Raw genomic sequence first — 21,249 nt, forward strand, 5'->3', positions numbered from 1 at the left:
TGCATAAAATAACAGGTTTTCACATTCACTATGAACAAAACTTTCAAGTGAACTGTAGATGGGTTACACAACCAACATAATATACAACAAAAGATGAGTCATTTAAAAATTATAAAATTACTTCAGAATATACGAAAAAGGACATCTGAATAGCCGTACGATTCAAGAATAGTCACAATCTAAGACTACTATCAAAAAATTTTGGAACTTTTTACATTGGAGCTTAAGCCAGGTTGCCTCCACCCTGCTGCCACAAATTGATGATGTCAGTTGCCTGATTAAGGAGGATAATCATCTGCTTTTGAGAAATCCAGGGCTTGCTCTCAAGTAAGACTTTGAGCTCTTCCCATGCATCTTTCCGAGGCCAGAAGTAGTACGGGCTAAGAGGAATAGTTCCATGACCAGGAATCATTTGATCAAGTGCAATACCAATGTTCTTCTCCATCCATATGAACTTTAGCACAAGCCTTGGCTTTTCCATCGGTTTTACAACCACTCCCAGTTTCTATAACATTAAAAAATAAACCGTCAAAATGTATAATTTGTCAGAGGAGGGCTTCCTGAAAAATCTATTTTGCTCAAGATTTCAGTTGTAAAAGCAAAAGGAAACTATAAAATCAAAATACCAGTACTTGTTTAATTGTGTTTCCCAAAAATACTAAGAATAAAAATGTTATCACTGTTGTACGGTTCGTTTCAGTATTTGATGTTGATATCATCATATCAAAGGGAGGGAGATTACCTCTAAGACTCTTACTATGGTTAAAGTAAAGCCACATGGGGAAAGTACGAGTTTGTTTATAGTAAATGCTTTTTCAAAAACTACATGAACTTAGAGTTGTTCTAGATATTATAGTGTAAGATAAAAGATATCTTTAGGACATGATCAACACACAAGTTAAGTTCGTGTAGCTGAAAGTTAAGATAGCAAAGAGTTATGGCTAAACTTTAGTACATGAGCTTATTTATCCAAATTATAGTTTTTATCCCACAGGTTAACAGTTAGCTAATCCCACAAGCTACAACAACAAAGGTTACATAAATATAACAAAACGAAACCACGGGTTTTATAGTTGAACTTAAACAAAACATATTTTACACATACCAAGATTTCTACAGCTCATTCCTTTACAAATTCTAAGGGTAGACTACGCAAATCCAAACTACACCTAGGTTTATGTTTATCAGCAAGCAAAAAGCATCCCTTATGGTATGGACAAAGGGAGGGGAAAATAAAAGAAAAGAACTACATATACATTGGCCTAAGAGTTATAATTTTATCGAATTGAAATTTAAACTTAAATATTGATGAAACTGAAATCTCACAAAATGAAACTAGAGAATTGCTCGAAAAGCAGCAAAATATCACTTGAAGTTCAGAAAACAAAATCAAATTCCAAGTACAATATCCAAAACTCGGTGAAGAGACATCCAAAAGTTTAACAATCAAAGCAATACTCAAATCCAACAACAAAAAATGAACAACCAAACCTAAAGATATGCTCAAAGCAAGGCAATAATAAAATGAGCATTAAAAAACCAACCACGTCCTAATTCAAGTCGCAATAACACAGATATAACCACAAACCTAGAGGAAATAGCAATTCGGCCAACAAGGAGTATTAATTCATTATTTATTCCAACTTCAATTTGAATTTAATAAAAATAACAATTTAAGGTTAAAGTTGCATCAAGCATCTAACTACTGCGAGAGAATTGATCTTCTTCAATACGTTCATTTCAAAATATAAATTTTTAGGGATTCATGAAAATCAACATCAACATTCTTATTAGAACATATCTTCCAAGTTACTCACAAAATCTTAGCAATTCGTTTATACCAGAATTTCTAGCATTTGTTCATAGAGAAAATAACACTACTCGATCAAACCAACAATGTACAATACATAGCCACAGTAAGCTATAGGATCTCAATGAATTCAAGCAGTTTCTTTGTAAGGAAACAAAAAATGAAATAAAAGCAAGAACATTTTTTTTTTAAAAAAAGAACAAATTTTACAAATAGAACGAGCTTTCAAGTAACCAAATTCACCAATTAATCCGCCCCTCTCAACTAACTAAGAAACGAATGTACTATTTGTTTACCAAACTTTCGGTAGCTCTCCCCAAATAACAGACGATCTCGATCCAGCAGAAAAAACAAGGATTTATTTTGCAACTTGCTGAAAAGAAACCAAACTAAACGGAGCAATCAGATGAGATAGAAAGGGAGGCAGAGAGAGAAGAGAGAGAGAGTGACCTCCTTAACAGGAGAGGAGACGGAATCGGAATCATCAGTAACAAGCGATTCTGAAGCAGCTTCAACAGCTTCAGTGGACACAGCAGAAGCAGAGATTTCTTGAGTTCGTAAGTTCTGGCGCCTCAATTTCAAGCCAAAAACAGAATGAAAGTTGGGAATGCAGGAAGAAGCGGTGGTTCTTTGCTTCACAGCAAAAGGAAGTTGGAATGGTTTTGAAGCGGGTTGGGCAGTGAAATTGGAGGTATTGAAACAGAAATGAACATTGGGCTGAAGTTGAACTGCCATGGATAACATCATAGAGAGTGTGTTAAGAGATAGAGAGAAATTCGAGAAGAAGAAGAAAAGAAGAAGAAGAAGGTGCAATATGCATTTCATCTTAGGATAAGATGGGTCGGGTGGGGCATATGAGTCCAAAACCAGCCCAGCCCAACCCAGCCCAGCACTTTATTTCGTATTGTTAATCGAATAGGTAGAAGGCCCAATTGAAAAACAAAGTGGCCGTTTTTAAATTTTGCCCTCACAATCTCACACTTGCTTCGGTTAACCAATTAGATTTTGTTGGAATTTGATTACTAATTATTTTGTTTCTGAATATTAGACACCATTTAAAATGAAAACTTCTTCACTAAAATTCACCATTTATTGGCGTACACCAAATATATCTCCCTTAGCCTAAATCCTTTATATTAATTTCTATCCTATAATCTCCAAGTTCCAGTAAAAATAAGACACAATCAAAATACGAAAATATATAATATTAAAATAAGAAAATATAATAAATTAATAAGAAAATAAAGAAAATAGGAAATTAGGAAAAATCTCTTTAAAATCCACTATCTCCCATTTATGTGGAAATTTGTCCTATATGTGTGTTTTATAAATCCACCAAATGCTACTATTTTTAGTCAATTTGACAAGTATGAGGTAGATTACATGACCACTAAGAATGAGTATCTTGAAGATATTTGTCGAGAGTGTTCGATGATTAAGGGGATAACACATGGTAGATACTAAGCATAATAATGGATGGACATCTATACTAATAATGTTTACAATACTCTCGTTTGGATATCCATTAGTTATATATGCCTCATTAAGACCTTACTAGGAAAAAACCAAATAGGAAAAAATTCCTAGTAAAGGAAAAAGATTACATACTTCATATAATTTATACACTTACAAAAATACAATTTACTCCCCCTTATGGAAACATCACTAGAGATCTATAAGTTGTTGCATTCGATGTTGTGCATAAATTTTTCAAAGGTTGCGGTAAGTAATGGTTTTGTTAATAAGTCAACCAAGTTTATCCTTTAAACAAATCTGTTGTACTATGACGTCGTCATTTTCTTCAAGATCATGAGTGTAGAAAAGCTTCGATGAAATATGCTTTGTTCTATCACCTTTAATATAACCTCCTTTGATTTGATCTATACATGTCGTGTTGTCTTTGTATAATGTTGTTGGAAGAAGTTTACTAGAAGACAAACCACATGATTCCCAAATGTGTTGAGTCATCCATCTTAACCACATACATTCTCAATTGGCCTCATGAATTACAAGAATTTCAGCATGATTTGAGGAGGTGGTTGTTCTAGTTTGTTTTACTGATCCCTAGATATAGTAGTTCCTTCACGTGTGAATAGATAACCTATTAGAAATCTAGCTTTATATGGATCAAATAAATATCCATAATTTATAAGATTTATTTAAATAAAATAATCTCACATCAATTGTTCCATTGGAGATAACGAAGTATATGTTTAATTCCATTCCAATGTATTTTTGTTGGAGATGAACTGAATCTAGCTAATAAATTTACTAAAATGCAATATTTGGTCTTATATTATTAGCAAGATACATAAGCGCACCAATTGCACTAAGATATGGTACTTATGGACCAATGAGAGTTCTTCATTATCATCTCAAGGTCAAAATATATATTTCTTCACATCTAGTGAACGAACTAGCTTTGGGATGTTCAATGAATGTGTTTTATCCATATAAAGTCTTTTAAAAAAAATTATGTATAAGTTGATTGATGAACTGATATCCCATTTGATTGATGAACAAATATCCCATTTGCTAGATGTTCAATTTGCAAACCAAGGTAAAATTTTGTTTTTTCGAGATCTTTTATCTCAAATTCTTTCTTAAGATATTATATGGTTTTTTTAAAGCTCTTTAGAAGTTCCAGTTATATTTAAATCATCAGCATAGACAGTTATCATAACAAATCCTGACTGTAATTTTTTTATAAAAAATGCATGGACAAATTGCATTCTTTTGATATCCCTTTTTCAACAAATACTCACTAAGGTGATTGTACTACATTCATTATGATTGTTTCAATCCATATATATAATAATCTCTGTAACTTTATTGAACATATTTCTCGAGAACTTGATTTATATATTTCAGGTATCTTAATTCCTTCTAGGGTTTTTATATAAATATAATTATCAAGAGAATCATATAAATATGTTGTGACTATATCCATAAGATGCATGCCTAGATTTTCATACAGAACCAGGCCACTTAAAAATCTGAAGTGATTACATCCATCACCGAAGAATATGTCTTCTCATAATTAATACCAGGTTTTTGTGAAAAACCTTGTGCAACTAATCTTATTTTATATTTTTTAATTTCATTATATTCATTTATTTTTCTCATAATTACCCATTTATATCCCATACAGGTTTGAAATCTTCTAGTGTTTGGACTACTGGTCCAAAAACTTGTCATTTTGAAAATGAATTTAATTATTCCTCAATTGCTTCTTTCCACAAAGACCAATCTTTTCTCTATTGATATTCTTAAATAAATTTTGGTTCAGGATCTTCATTTTTGAATATAATATCAAGAGCAACATTATATGCAAAAATGTTATCAACAACTACATTACTTCGATTCCATCTTTTTCTTGTCATGACATAGTTTATCGAAATCTCATTATTAATTTTCGTAAGTAAAATTTTGGATTTCTTTGAAACAATCGTATCCTTAATCGAGTTATTGACTCGATTTCTTTTTCGAGGATTTTTATCTTTGAAACATATTGGTCTATCGTGCCTCCTAGCTTGTTCCAGATTCATTAATGACACATATTATGTCTCATGTCAATTTTTTTATGGGACATTCGTAGTTTCTAATGTGTCGCAGCTGGAGTCCACTTATTTCGAGCCTGTTCCAAACCAAACTTTTTGACCATATTCCTGACATACTTTTCCTGAGATATGAAGATGACATCATTCTTTTGCTTAATTTGAAGTTCCAGAAAACATGAAAGTTCTCCAACCATGCTCATTTCGAATTCTGACTGCATGATGTTAATGAAATTATTTACTAGATCTTGAGGAAACCCTCCAAAAATGATGTCATCAACATAAATTTGAGCAACCAAAAGTTGATCAGATTTCCTGTGTATGAACAAGGTCTTGTCAATTTCTCTTTTGGAATATCCTTTACCTCTCAAGTACACAGTTAGCCGATCATACCAAGCTCTCGGAGCTTGCTTTAGTCCATATAAGGCTTTGTTGAGCTTATACACATGCTTCGGGTGCTCGAAATCAACAAAACCTTTTGGTTGAGCAACATAAAGCTCCTCATTCAAATATCCATTTAAGAGGGCACTCTTTACATCCATCTGATACAATTTAAATTTCTGTATGCATGATATACTAAGTAATAATCGAATGGCTTCAAGACGAGCAATAGGAGCAAACGTTTCATCAAAATCAATACCTTCAACTTGAGTATACCCTTGAGCCACTAATCTGACTTTATTTTTCGTCATACATCCAACTTCATCAGTTTTATTTTTGAACACCCATTTAGTATCGATAACGTTTACACCTTCTGGTTTTGACATTAATGTCCAGACATTGTTTCGTCTGAATTGGAGTAGCTCCTCTTGCATAACATTTAGTCAATACTCATCCCTGAAAGCAGAGTCAACAGTAGAAGGTTCAAAGGTGAAAATATAACATAAATCAGCAACCATCTTCATGTAATCAATCTTTTCTTTCCTTCTAGTCTGCATCCCAGCTGAAGGATCATCTATAATAGAGCTTGCTGGATGATTTTTCTTCACATGAGCAGACAGAATTAGTTCTAATTTCTTAGTGATATTTTCTTCTAATGATTTTTCCAAACTTTTTTCGGAATCATCAGACGGGTTATCAACTTTAGGAGCTTCTACAATGCTCGTAGTTCTAGCTTCAGACATATTTAGAGTCTCATCTTCCTCATCATTTATCTGTTTGACAGCTGAATCGAGGTCATTTATAACTACATTGATTGTTTCCATAACACTCCCAGATCTGTTATTAAAGACTCTATAGGCACGGATGTTCTGAAAGTACCCGAGAAAGATTCATTGTTTTGACTTAACATCCCATTTCTGGCGGTATTTCCTGTCAGCTAAGATATAACATGTACTTCCAAACACATGGAAGTATTTAACATTTGGCTTTCTATCTTTCCAAAGTTCATAAAGTGTAACAGTCGTTCTGGTTCTAATAGTTATCCTATTATGAATGTGTCAGGCAGTATTTACAGCTTCTACCAAAAAACATAGAGGTAACTTTTTGGCATGTATCATAACACGTGTCATTTCTTGTAACGTCCTGTTCTTTCTTTCTACTACACCATTCTATTGAGGAGTTATAGGTGCAGAGAATCAATGGTGTATTCCTTCTAATAGACAAAAAACTGTTAAAGCTTTCATTATCAAATTCTTTACCATGATCACTTCGGATCCTGATTATTTTCTTCCCTTTTTTACGTTGTAGCTTCAAACACAGATTTGTACATATTTCAACAGTATTTGTTTTGCCTTTTGAGAAAGCAGACCCAAGTATATCTTGAGTAATCATCAAATACTACCAGCACATACCTCTTTCCTCCCAGACTTTATGTTTGCATTGGACCCATAAGATCCATATGTAACAATTCCAAGACTCTGTTAGTATAACATTCTTTCAGACTTTTATGAGTAGACCTTGTCTGCTTGCCATTCTGACAATCTCCACAGAAGAAATTTCCATTTACGTATAGATTAGGAATTCCCACAATAGCTTCATTTTTTATAATCTTTTCCAAGCCTCTCATACTGACATGCCCCAGCTTTTTATGCCATAACCATGTTTGATCTGATCTTGTCAACTGGCAGGTGTCTGACATATTTGAGTTCTAGTGATAGCAGTTATCAGTCTGTCGTTTACCACTCATACAAATCTGATTTTCTTATTCATTACAACACAACCAACATCATCAAAACTAACTTTGTAGCCTTGATCACACAGTTGACTTATACTGATCAAGTTTGCTTTTAGTTCATCCACATACCTTACATCGTTTAGACGTGGTAGGTTATCATTGTCTATATTGCCTTTAGCTATAATTTTTTCTTTTGCACCATCACTAAAGGTAACATGTTCGGTGACACAATCTTTTAGGTTCGTAAAGTAGGATCTATTTCCAGTCATATGTTTGGAGCATCCACTTTCAAAAGGCAATCTTACATCTTTCAGCAATTTTAATTCTCCAAACCATGCAAGCTTGTGCATGGCTCCTATTCCAGTATTTCTGTTGACGCAGCTGATCTCGCCTTAATTTATAACAAAATGACCTAATATGACCTTTTCGACCACAATAGTAACACGTTCTCCCAAGAGATTTAACAGTAGTCCTAATGCCAGTCTCAGTATGAATCGTTTCATGTTCAACTCCCATTGAGGCAGGAACAAACTTGATTTCTGATGTAGCTTTAAGTCTGCCTGCAGAAGCCACAAATCCCAACCCATGTCTCTATGAACCATTATTTCCAGACTTAAGTATTGAATCTAGGTTCTCCGTTCTTGAGTTTAGCATTTTAACAGATTTCAGAATTTGATCATTCTCATTCTGAACTTCTCTCATTTTTAACTTTAGAGAGGATATTATAGACATCAAACGTTCCTTTTCTTCTAATAAGATCTTGTATCCTTTCTTTTTGTATTGCCCTTGCTTTACAATCTTCTTTCCATAGAGCTTCAAGTTTCTCAATTGTCAGTTCATCATTTTTGCTTTCTTCAGAACATTCACTTTCATCATCAGTGGTCTCATCAGTAATTCGTATCGTGAAGGCATTTATGTTGCAGTCATCATCTCTACTATCACCAGATTCTTCATTGACAGTGTGACACAAAAGTTTTTCTTCTGTTTTCTCAGGAATGTGGGACATTCTGCTTGATAATGACCAACTCCTCCACATTCTCTACACTTGAAAATCCTTCTGTCACCTTCCTTTTTTCTTGATATAACCATCACTTCTTCTATCAGAATTTTCATTATTCCTCCTGGTAAGACTATCATCATTTCTTTTTCGATACTGATTGGAAGTTTGCGCATTCATACCTGTGGCATTCGTATTTTTTAATTTTCGAAGGACGTTTGTGAATTGTTTTGTTAATAAGGCTATTGACTCATCCATGTTTGCTTCAGTATCACTTACAGCCTCCTTATCTACATGTGTGGATTTAAAAGCAATTCTCTTGCCTTTCTTACTTTCTCTATCGGCAGTGGCCATTTCAAACGTAAGCAACGAACCAAACAATTCATCAAGTTTCAGTGTCGTAATGTCATGGGCTTCCTCAATGGCAGTAACTTTCATATCAAATTTCCTGGGCAAGGATCGAAGTACTTTCCGCACTATTTTAGAGTCAGGTATCTTTTCACCGAGCAACAAGGATTCATTTGCGATTTCAAGTACTCTCTTATTGTAGTCAGACACTGATTCATCCTCGGTCATTCTTAATGCCTCAAACTTAGATGTTATCAACTGTAATCTTAAAATCTTTACTTTGGAAGTGCCTTCATATGCAACCTCCAAGGTTTTCCAAGCTTCTTTGGTTGTACTACAAGAATTTATTAACTTGAAAACGTTCAGGTCAATACCATTGAATATCGCGTTAAGTGCTCTGGCCTTCCCAACGGATGCTTGCTCTTCAGCATCGGTCCAATCAACTTCAGGTTTAGGAACCGAAACACCATTCACTGTAATCATAAGAGGATCATAACCCACCACAAGAGCTTTCCAAGCTTTTCCATCTAACATCTTAATGAAGAAGATCATCCGAGGTTTCCAATATGAGTAGTTTTTACCATCTAGAACAGAAGGACGTGATGCAGATGATCCTTCTCTAATTATCTCCAAGATCTCTCAACCCGCTCTGATACTAAATGAAAAACAGTAAAGTATAATCAAGGACCCTTCAGTTACGACTGCAGTTAATAATGTTTGTAATAACTAGTGAGACATCAGAAGAGAATAACACATGAGACTTTATTAACCCAGTTCGACCAATATTGCTTACGTCTGGGGAGCTGCACATAGCTCAGATGAGTAATTTTATTAATAGTCGTCATAAACATCAAAACATCAATATAGCTTGTGTATACTTCTCAATACTATAACTATATGACATGTGTATTAACATCAAATTCCAGGCTTCCCCTGGAATAAAGAAGACTCTCGTCAACAGCGTCTGATGGTCAGGCTCCCCCTGAGTGTATGAGTGACTCTGTTATTAATCAAACCATCCACAGATTCATTCTGTATATTACTCATCTGCAGAACTCTACTTTAGGTAGTCATGTTGCTCCAGAAGTCATAAAATTTGACTACCGTTACAGCCGCAGCCGCTTCAATGATGAATCAGAAGTTACTTCTTCGTATCAACACTATAACTTTTCTCTCTATTTTTGCACACCTTTCAACACTCTTCAAAAATCATATATAACCAGACTTGTATCTTCTAATAAGATCCCTAAAGAATAGGAACTTATTTTATTCTTAGAGATAGTTGGAGTGATTCCCTAAATATAGGAGAATCAAATATTCATTGATTTTCTTCTCTTTTAAATAAATCTTCTCTTTTAATTTTAAATATATTCTTTTAAACAAAGAACACTTCAACATACTTCAAAATGTGTAAGTCCAACAATTTCGCTTTCAAACCAAACTAAAAAGCATCCAAGAAGAATTTTATACCACTTTAACTATCTAAACAACTTAAAAAAATGCCTAAGTTTGACTTAAAAACTCAAAAGTCGATCTAAAAAAGTTCCCAAACAGTCTGAAAGTATGATTTAAGTAGGGGAATAACCTAAATTAATTTCCCGTAAAATATGAGTTGGGTTGTCGAGTCGTTTTTTTTTATTCCTAATGTTTGTAAAGTTTAAAATTGTAGTATCTGTTCAACATTCATAAATTCAATCGTTTAAAACAGAACTACATGATCGTGTATTTTTCTATGTTCTTTAAAGTACAACTTGAGATAAGGGATTTGAACACAGGACCTCTTATCCTTAAGAACATACAAATGTCAGTTAAGCTAAGCTCATATTGACAACTATTATTTATCTTTTATACTTTCTATTATTTATCTTTCTATTTTTGTTATTTTATTTTCTTATTATTTCATACCATTATTACAATATTTTTCATTTTGTTTTTTCTCATCTATGAATGAAAATTAAATTTTATATTGTGGAAAAATTATTTTAGAATATTTACTTAAAATAATAAATTAATTAACAACTATTTTTTAAAAACAAATAACTAGAGTAAATTATGTTAATTAAGTTTGATTGAATTAAATATCTAACGCTTTATTATTGCATAAAATTATTAAAAGAGATCATACGATTTATACAAAAATATCATTTATTTATGTCAATGATAATTCCTTGGAAAAGTTTATGACATTCATCTCATAACCAAACACAATTATCTTTAATTCTCATACACCTTTCATGCCCAGACATTCTTCTTTCAAGCATCTTAAAGTAAATGAGATGCAAACTTTTACCTTCGAGTGGTAGTGAGAACGAACTAGAGCAAACTATGAGACTACTGGAGGCGCAGACGGACCACCAGCTCTGACGACGACAGACCAATTGCGAGACAACAAACTTCTTTATAAGAGAAGAGCGTAGTGAATGTTTTTGTCACGTCATGCCCAAAGATTCACTTCATGCAACCAAGAGGAGGCATGACCGCCTATACATTCAGCACGAACCTCTTCGCAAAATAGCATGTAGAACACCTAGTGAGTGAAAAAAACATAACATCAAATTTAACGCGAAATGAGAACTTATTATGGAATAACATAGACTTCATTGAAATTTGTTCAAAAGAACATTTAAACATTTACAAGTTTCGTCAAACTGAAAATATTTACAAGTCTCAAGGCAACAACTTGACTCTGCTCGCCTAGCTCTACATGTTAAATGAGCTAACATGGCCACTACCAAAATGATGCAATGACGTATGACACAATAGGCGATCAAGACGGAATGTTGAACAATTGGTGTCCTTAGCTACCTAGTGGGAAAATAAAACAAAAATGTCTAGTGAGTAGAGTCTTTTACCAACACATTTAATTATTACATTTTACCATAACGTTTTGTAATTCATATCAATAATAATAAAACTGAGTTCAAATCCAATTATCTCAACAACAAACATTTACAAATTATATGGAAATCCTTCCTTTCAAATCATTCAATAAATCATATTGTATAAGATTGCCTATCGCATCATGCGTCATATAAATCACATCGAAGAATCATTCTGCATGTTATTTACATCTTTATATCATTTTCTTAGGTCAAGTGTTTGTCACGCTCTTTTGCTAGGTTGCGGCTATGCGGAAAGATCTCAACGCAACAAGAATTCACCATCAATTCTATCACACATGATGCGTCTTCCCATGCCATATTTCATAGCAAGCAAAGGGCATCCCATACCAAATCACACAGCAAATATGAGACATCCTATTTCATATCACACAACATGAATAGGAAATCTTTGTTGGAAATAAACAAACATTGATCATCGTTGTTGTGTCGTGTCGAACCACTGCCTTAAAAGCAAAATTCGGTGCGACCTCGGTGCTAAATCGCATATGTCGGGTTGCTTCCCAAGGTTAACACAACTTTCAAACTCTAGCGTGCACTCGTAAGAGTTATGAATAGAATCAGAAGAAAAAACACCTAGAGAAAGAAATTAGGATTTTGTTTTGTTGAAAAGGAAAAAGATTACTCAAATACTTTTCTTTAAACATATATATATATATATATATATATATATATATATATATATATATATATAAAAGAATTATGATTTTTGAGTTAAAAAATATATTAAATAATAGCAATTATTAATTTCCAACTCTTATAAAATAGTACAATGATAGTCATTCCTAACAATCTCCCACGAATGGCTACCATTGCAATCCAATTAAAAACAGTAATAAAGCATTTTCTCTAAGCAAAGAAAGAAGTAGTATAAACTTAAACATCAATATCTTTCGATTTGAATTGATGCATAGTGAGGTGGGGAAACAATCCAATTAAAGAAAGTAAGTTACCTTTTGAACTTTCAATAACTATGGTTGAGACCCCCACAACACGTTTTACTTCTTAATTTTTCATTGATTCTGCAATAAAGTCTATCATAATAGACAACTCAAAATTGTGCTATTTAAGGCCGTGCAAATAGAACCTCGGGTCAACGTGAAGCTCTAGAAAAAGATCCTTAAACTTTTTCATAGAAGGCGGCCACACCCTCACAATCACGTTTATTGCTTCATCAAGTCTATCACAATAGACCACTCAAAATTGAGCTATGAAGACTTCACAATAGTCCACATTAAGACCAACTTCATCAAGTTCGTCAAAGACAAACCACTCAAAACTGAGCTATGAAGATTTTACGGTTATCCATCAAGTCCATACCAGGACCACCCCAAAGAAGAGATATGGAAATTTCTAAGGTTTTAGTTTTATCCATCAAATCCATTTAAGGAATACCCATACATGGCTATGGACCATCAGGTCTAATCGCCGCAAACCACCCAGAAAAGAGGTATGGACCATCAAGTCTATCGCAATAAACCACCCAAATAAAGGGCTATGGACCATCAGATGTTCGAGTCTCATACTTGTTGAAAATCCTAGAATTACTCTCTCCTTGTTAGGTCTTTGGAGAGATGATCTACAAGTTTCTTCAGATCTTACATACTTCAAGAAGATAATTCTTTCATTCAACCATCATCTCGCAACTCCATGTTTCAGACGAATATGTCTTCTTTTGCCATAATGCACTATTCTTGGCAATGCCCTATGGCCGTGTATGAATCTTAATACAAATATACTGGTATAGAGACCCCCCACAATAGTACATTTCCCATTAGGCTTCTATGTCATTCATACTAATGGACCCATATAATGGTACATTTTTTATTAAGAACACATATCTACTAGTAAAGCTTACCTCGCCATTCTAAGTTACCCGGTTTGCATACACTACCTATTTAGTACGGTAGACAATAATTATAATGCAAACCAAAATCTATTGTAACCTTAAGATATCTTAATAAATGACGAAGAGCAATAAAATAATCTTAATCAGGATTACGTGTGTATATACTCAATCTTCTCACAACATATTCAGCAACATGTCTTGTACAGTTAATCTTTGCATATTCATATTGAGAAACACTATCTCATTTACTTTCCTTAAGCTCATTACTGGCATCATAAGAGCACTATCAAACTATTAAAATCTATTTAATGGTATTCAATGTGTGATTGACATAAATTAAAACATTCTCAATAATACTAAACTCATCACATTAGTCTCACATGAATCTTTCATGACTTCAAGATGTGATAACTTTATGGCATTACTAACATTTATGTTTGTATCACATAAATCTTTCACATCAACATATAACATATGATCACACAATAAACTCCAAAAAACTTTTAGTAAACACATATATCAACAATTCACTACTCGAGACATTGCTTGCAGTGTTGTTAATGTTTTTTTTCCTTTTTTCTTTTTTTCTTTTTTTTTTTCATTAAACGTTCAGGAACTAGTTTAAGACCATAAAGAAATCTGACTATACCAAGTTACCATTGAGGAATATCATCTTTACATACACTTGATGTATTAGAAGACCACATACAACTACAGAAGCTTTTTAAGTCTCTATAGTGGCTAATTTGGTCGTACGAGAATAAGAATCAAAACATTCTAAATTACACGTTTGATTCAAAATAATTTTTCATTAGTCTAAAGTTACACCTATGTACTTATAATCAGTTTCTTTATCTAATGTGAGACTTTGGTCGCATTTCCAACGATCCTCCCCTCGAACAAAGTTCCAACTGAACCTCCCCTAAAGTAGACATCCATCCATTGGACTTTTATCTAGGCTAACTCCTCTCTAGCTAGAGCATATTGCCTATTCAATAGAGCTCAACCATGGATAATATTGTGACTACTTTTAAGGTTCCACTACACCTTTGTTCGACCTAGAATTATATCAACAAGGCTAAACCATAACAACATGACTCTGATACCACTTTAATTTGGAGACACCTTAGGGTATAAGTCCCCATGTTCCTTATAATCACATATTTAATAGTTTAGACAATATACCTTAAGCTTTGATAAGATCCAATGAGATTCATAAAGAATGAATTCGCATATTTTCATACTACTAGCAAACTTTAGTAATATGCAAATAATGTTGTACAACCAAAGTTGATTACAAGTAATAGTAGTACTTTCAATTTCATGAAAATTAACAACCAAACTAATCAACAATTCATGAAGTAAGTCATGCATAACTTTGTCACACGACATATACATTTCTACCCATGCTAACATGCTAATAGACATGCTCAAGTAGATCACGCTATTCACAAACTGATTTGAATATATAAATATATATGCAACACTATTATGAATAGAATCAGTAAATATAATCAAGGGTTTTCAATCATGCTGAAGATTTCTTGAATACAAGATATGCTACCTTGGTTAGACGCCCCCACACTTCTAAATATTTAAATGCAGAACATATTTAAAGTTCTACAATACTCATATTTAAAGTTCAACAATACTATTTTGTTGAGAGGAATAAATTTCATGAATAAATCCATTTAGTTCACAAATCTCTATTCTAAGGTATTCATGATCCTTTTGTTTAATTGACTTTTTACTTCTAATTAATCTTATGCATGATTCATGCCATACATTATTTTCATCCAAGAATGCATAGACTAATTCAAATCATCACAATAGCATTCATTACTATAACATAAATTTGACAAACTATACAAAATATTATAGTATATACTCATCAAATATATATATATATATATATATATATATATATATATATATATATATATATATATTATCCTCAAATATAACATAGAAATAAACTCACTAAATTATTAGCCCATATGTACGAATTAAATTTGTGGAACACAAATCTATATAAAGTTCATTCAAACTTAACCATAAAAGGCTCTATTGTATTAGTTTATATCAACATAAATTACCAATCAAAATATCTTCAGAAGAAAATTCCAATACCATTTTTATCCAAATTAACAATATTTGAAAAGATTATATATATGGTAAGCTGAAAACTTTCCATTACATAGTGAAAGCTCAAATGCTAAGTTGCTTACTAATTTATTTTGGTCATTAATTTCCAATTATTATGTCCAAATATTCACAATTAAATTAGTGTCATAATGCCAATTAACCAAAACTTCAAGATTTGTTAGTATCTTCCAATTTTGTAATGCATGACAAATTATCAACAAATCATCGTTTATATTACTTATTTATTTATTATTCAAGACTTTCTAATTTTAGAAATAACTGTAATGAATAAATTACAGTTTATTAGTCAAATAAATAAATAACAACTTACCAAAATAAACAATAATTTTAGAAAATTACTCCTAGAATTTAGCCCACCTTCTACTAACTTACCAAAATATTGGGACACGTTGCCACCTAATAGAGAAAAATTCTTCCATTGTGTTCCCACATTAATCCCAACTCTACCGTTTTGAAGTTTTAGCTCTCAAATTCTTCATTCCAAACCGAAAAGAACATAAAGAACCCAGCAAATGAAGAACAATAGGTGAATTACATAAAGAAACTGAAGATATACGTTGGCTTCAAAGATTTTATTCTCAATTTTGCATCAAAGGCAGAACGAAACACATTATCTTATAATACCCATAACAACGGTCAACTCCTTACCAATTTACAGTACACCTATGATCTAAACCCCAATCAAATTCTCCCAATGAATTACATCAAAACAACTTAACATTACATAGAAAAACTTCAACAAAACCAACACTTATTGAGGAAATATCAAGCGATAAGCATTAAATCAGAGAGATAGAAAGGGAGACAGAAAGAGAATTACAAAAATCAAAACTTGCCAACAACCCAACACAAGAATGAAGATGAATTAGTTGTGGTACTTATCTGTTTTGACACGCCTCGACTCAGGGAAAGATGCCTGAAACCCCTTTCCTTTCCTCTTTTTTTTTTTCCTTTTCAAATCTGATCAACATTTGAGAATTTTGCTTTCAATTGTTGGAAATAAACAAACATTGATCATCGTTGTTGTGCCGTGTCGAACCACTGCCTTGAAAGCAAAATTCGGCGCGACCTCGGTGCTAAATCGCATATGCCGGGTTGCTTCCCAAGGTTAACACAACTTCCAAACTCTAGCGTGCACTCGTAAGAGTTAGGAATAGAATCAGATGAAAAAACGTCCAGAGAAAGAAATTAGGTTTTTGTTTTGTTGAAAAGGAAAAAGATTACTCAAAGACTTTTCTTTAAACATATATATATATATATATATATATATAAAAGAATTTATGATCTTTGAGTTAATAAATATATTAAATAATAGCAATTATTAATTTCCAACTCTTATAAAATAGTACAATGATAGTCATTCTTAACAATCTTATCCCATAACACACAGCAAGTGTAAGCATCTCATCGCATAGGGTACCAAAGATAACCTCATTACATCATTCCAATTCATTTGAAAAGTCAATCCATTTATTAATCAAATGCATTTTAAGAATTTGAGAACATAAGAGTTCAATTGGCGAATATATATATAAAAAAGTTCAAATCATAGTTGAAGTACTTTTTAGTTTGAAAACATCTTTAAGGAGAAACCACTCACAATCAAGTATCATCCTGACCTAAGTTTTTAACCAAAGTGCCCTTACACTTTCTTGCCAGTTCTTGCCGAACTCCAGCTTGAAGTGAATCTCTAAAAATCTTTGAAATTTTTTTTAAGTGAGCACAAGGTAAAGCAGCTCCAAAAATAGCTAGACTTCTACTATTTATAAGCCTCTCCGGTGAGACTTTTCCATGCCAGAATAATTGCCTTTGCTTAATAGTGAGAATCATCCAATATCAAATCACCATGTGTCGCTTGTCACATCTTATCCTGAACTCAAGTAGGCAACAAAGTCAAATTAGCTCACCAATATTCTTATACAAAGATGACGTCAACTACTTTATGGTGAAGGTAGCTCATAACGCCTTCCAGTCCAACATATAGCTTTTTCTCATTCCGTGCCAAATCGTGAGGCACAAATTACTTTATAGACTTTCTACTCACTAGTCTCCATCACACACAGTCTTATCGCATAGCTAGTTCTTATCGTGCGAAGTCTTATCACATAGTCTAGATCGCGATCAGGGTCTCACAACTACTACCTCTTTATTAGAACTTCGTCCTTAAAATTCAAGCTCATGTGATGAGTTATGGATACTTAGCTTTTATCAATTCTTCACTTTTTCAAGTGGCTTCCTCAATGCCATGATTATTCTATAAAACCTTAACCATGGGTATAACCTTTGTTCTCAACACCTGTTCTTTGCATTCTAAAACTTGTAAAGGTATTTCCTCATAAGTCAAGTCTTCTTTTATTTCTATGGGTTGTTCTTTAAGTATGTCTGAGGAGCCTAGAACGTATTTTCTTAACATAGAAACATAGAAGACGTTGTGAGTTCTAGATAGCTCCGCGAGCAATCTTAATTTATAGGTCACTAGTCTCATGCATGTTAGAATGTCATAAGGTCCTATGTATCTCGAACTAAACTTTCCTTTTCTTCCATATCTAACTACACCTTTCTAGCGTGATAGTCTATGAAAAAATTTGTCTTTAACTTCAAATTCCAATGCTCTACGATGATGATCTGCATAACTCTTTTGCCTATCTGAGCAATTTTCAGATTTTCTCTAATTGTCTTGATGCTTTCCAATGTGGCTTGAACTAGTTTTGACCCATATAATTTTCTCTCGCCTACCTCTTTCCAACAAATTGATGTTCTAAAACGCCTCACATACAATGCTTCATAAGGGGTCATTCCAATGCTAGAATGGTAATTATTATTGTAGGCGAATTCAATCAAAGGCAAACCCTCATCCCCACTCCCTTTAAACTATAGGACTCGAGCTCTCAACATGTCTTCCAATATTTGAATAGTTCTTTTAGATTGACCATCTGTCTAAGGATGGAATGCAATGCTAAAACATAATCTGGTTCCTAATGCTTCTTGTAACTTTGGCCAAAACTTGGAAGTAAAACATGAATCTCTATCTGAAATTATGGATATTGAGGTCTCATATTGGCTTATGATATTATCCATGTATAGCTTAGTCAATTTGTCTAATGAAAAAGTTTGCTTAATGGAAATCCTTCTTGTAGTTCAATAGGATTTGAACTTTATGGATATTGAATATAATAGCTTAGTCAATTATGGATATTGGTATTTCAACTATGTAATCCTTCTTGTTTGGTTTACATAAGAGTTCAATAGGCGAGTATATATATATAAAAGTTCAAATCATAGTTGAAATACTTTTTAGTTTGAAAACATCTGTAAGGGGAAACCACTTACAATTAAGTACACAATTAAGTATCTTCCTCGACTAAGTTCTTAGCACAAATTTCCTTGCACTTTCTTGCAAATTCTTGTCAAACTCAAGTTTATAGTGAATCTCTAAAAATCTTTGAAATTCTTTTCTTAAGTGGGCATAAGGTAAAACAACTCCAAAAATGGTCTCTCTAGTGAGACTTCCCATGTTGGAATGTTTGCCTCTACCCGACGGTAAGGATCATCCATTGTCAAAATATCACGTGTCGCTTGTCACATCTTATCCTGAAATCAAGTGGGCGACAAAGTCAAATCAGCTCACCAACCTTCTTATACAAGAATGACGTCAACTACTTGATAGTAAAGGTAGCTCATAACGCCTTTTAGTCCAACACATAGCTTCTTCTCATCATGTAGCTAGAAACGAGACATAAATTACTTGATTTTCTACTCACTAGTCTCCATCGAACAACGGTCTTATCGCATAGCTAGTTCTTGTCACGTGAAGTCTTATCACGTAGTCCATATCACAATCAAGGTCTCACACTTTTCGAGAGAGAGGAGGCAGATGTGATTCGTGAAAGAGATTGGAGTAGAGGAAGAGATAGAGAGAAAAGAATGAGATTTTTTAGGGAAATGAAGAAAATAAGAGGAAAATCTAGAAAAATGGGGAATAAAGAATGTGAATTTTAGAAAGTGTGGGGAAAAGTAAGATGTAGAGTTAAAGACTTTTTGTTCACATAAATTACATCAACAGATACTTAAAATATATGCCCATGCAATATACATGTTTATAAACTAAAATAAACGTCGATAGAAATCCAACCTAAAATTTTTTTTTAAGACCATACAACTTTTTGTCCACATATATATATCGCTCAGCAAACACATTGGTATGACCACACAATGAAAATGTGTGGGTACAACATATCACTGATCTGTTGCATTTTTTGTTACATTGTCAAAAACATTATCGATAAAGACCACAATTCTTGTGATTTTTTCTAAAGACTAACAGTCACACTCTCTATGCTATAGATATTTTTCTATGTCCATAGATATAACAATCAACAGTAAATCGACCCTTCACAATTGCACGTAACTATAACAAGGTCAAAATTATCATTTTTTCACTGTAAATACATCAACTTCCTTAAATATTCTTATTCCCTATAATGAATATATTTATAATCCAACTATAAACTAACCCCTTTCATGCTAGTGAGAGGGTGAGGCCTCATTGTTGAAGACCTAGAATCAATTACTAAGAGGACTATTCATCTATTTACCATCAAGATGGAAAAGAGTGAATTTCATCTTATGTAGCAATGTTCCCAACTCCCTACATAGACAAATCTCCAAAATGGTAAACTTATTAAGTAGGCAAACTTAGAGACTCTCACACATACAAATCAAAGGACCATTCTTATAAACAGAAATTCACAAACCACTTAGGATTAAGGTCGAATCACCTATGATCATCCAATTGAAATGTTTATCTCTTTGTTTAACAATGTGATAAAGAAAAATTAGACATTTCGTGGTATGGTCTTATGAAACCTCTTTACATAGGATACCCATACTGACATGTCTCCATATAGATGATTAAGATTAGATCATTTGTAAATCTTTACAATTTTTATTACAATTACAAAATTGGTCGTATCCGTAGTGCTACCAAGATAAGGCACCCAACTCTATCTCTATACTATAGGTTTTTTGGTTATTACTTAAACATGATCCATCTTTGTATATGAACCACATATATGTTTAAGTTCACATAAACTAATCACGATCTTAGTTTATTGGGTTAAGTTGATAAAAATAAATAAAATAACTGATCATTTTATTAAATAGATAATTGATCATATACAAGTTTACAAATAATTAGAAACACGAGATTTATGGCACCAAACCCAACTAGATATCCAAAAGGTTCACCATGCAAAGTGAAAAATTCAACGCAAACCATGCAAATATAGATCACTAGAATAAACAGAAGGCAAATGCATCTAAAAGGACCACAAACAACTATAGCAATGACCCATCTCCCAGATAGGAAACAAGAAATAAATTCAAGAAACTTTAAGAGAACTTCCATCTTCCATTCCTGAGGCAACTTGGCTTGGGAAACTTCCATTGTCACTAGAGAAGAATACTCGAGAGTGGAACTCTCCAAGGTTCAACATAGAGCATTGTA

At 33.0% G+C, this 21,249-nt stretch overlaps 1 protein-coding gene across 1 annotated transcript; it reads right to left on the minus strand.

The window, feature by feature from the left end:
- On the minus strand, positions 1-2,633 carry LOC103500153 (30S ribosomal protein 3, chloroplastic-like). The gene is made up of 2 exons (XM_008463361.2): positions 2,261-2,633; positions 1-505 (listed from the first exon to the last, which is right to left on the minus strand). The coding sequence occupies exons 1-2, from the start codon at positions 2,555-2,557 to the stop codon at positions 224-226; spliced, it is 579 nt and encodes a 192-aa protein (XP_008461583.1). The 5' UTR covers positions 2,558-2,633; the 3' UTR covers positions 1-223.
- Positions 2,634-21,249: the final 18,616 nt, after the last annotated feature.

The sequence above is a fragment of the Cucumis melo genome, chromosome 6 (genome assembly GCF_025177605.1).
Source record: "Cucumis melo cultivar AY chromosome 6, USDA_Cmelo_AY_1.0, whole genome shotgun sequence".
Classification (NCBI taxonomy): domain Eukaryota; kingdom Viridiplantae; phylum Streptophyta; class Magnoliopsida; order Cucurbitales; family Cucurbitaceae; genus Cucumis; species Cucumis melo.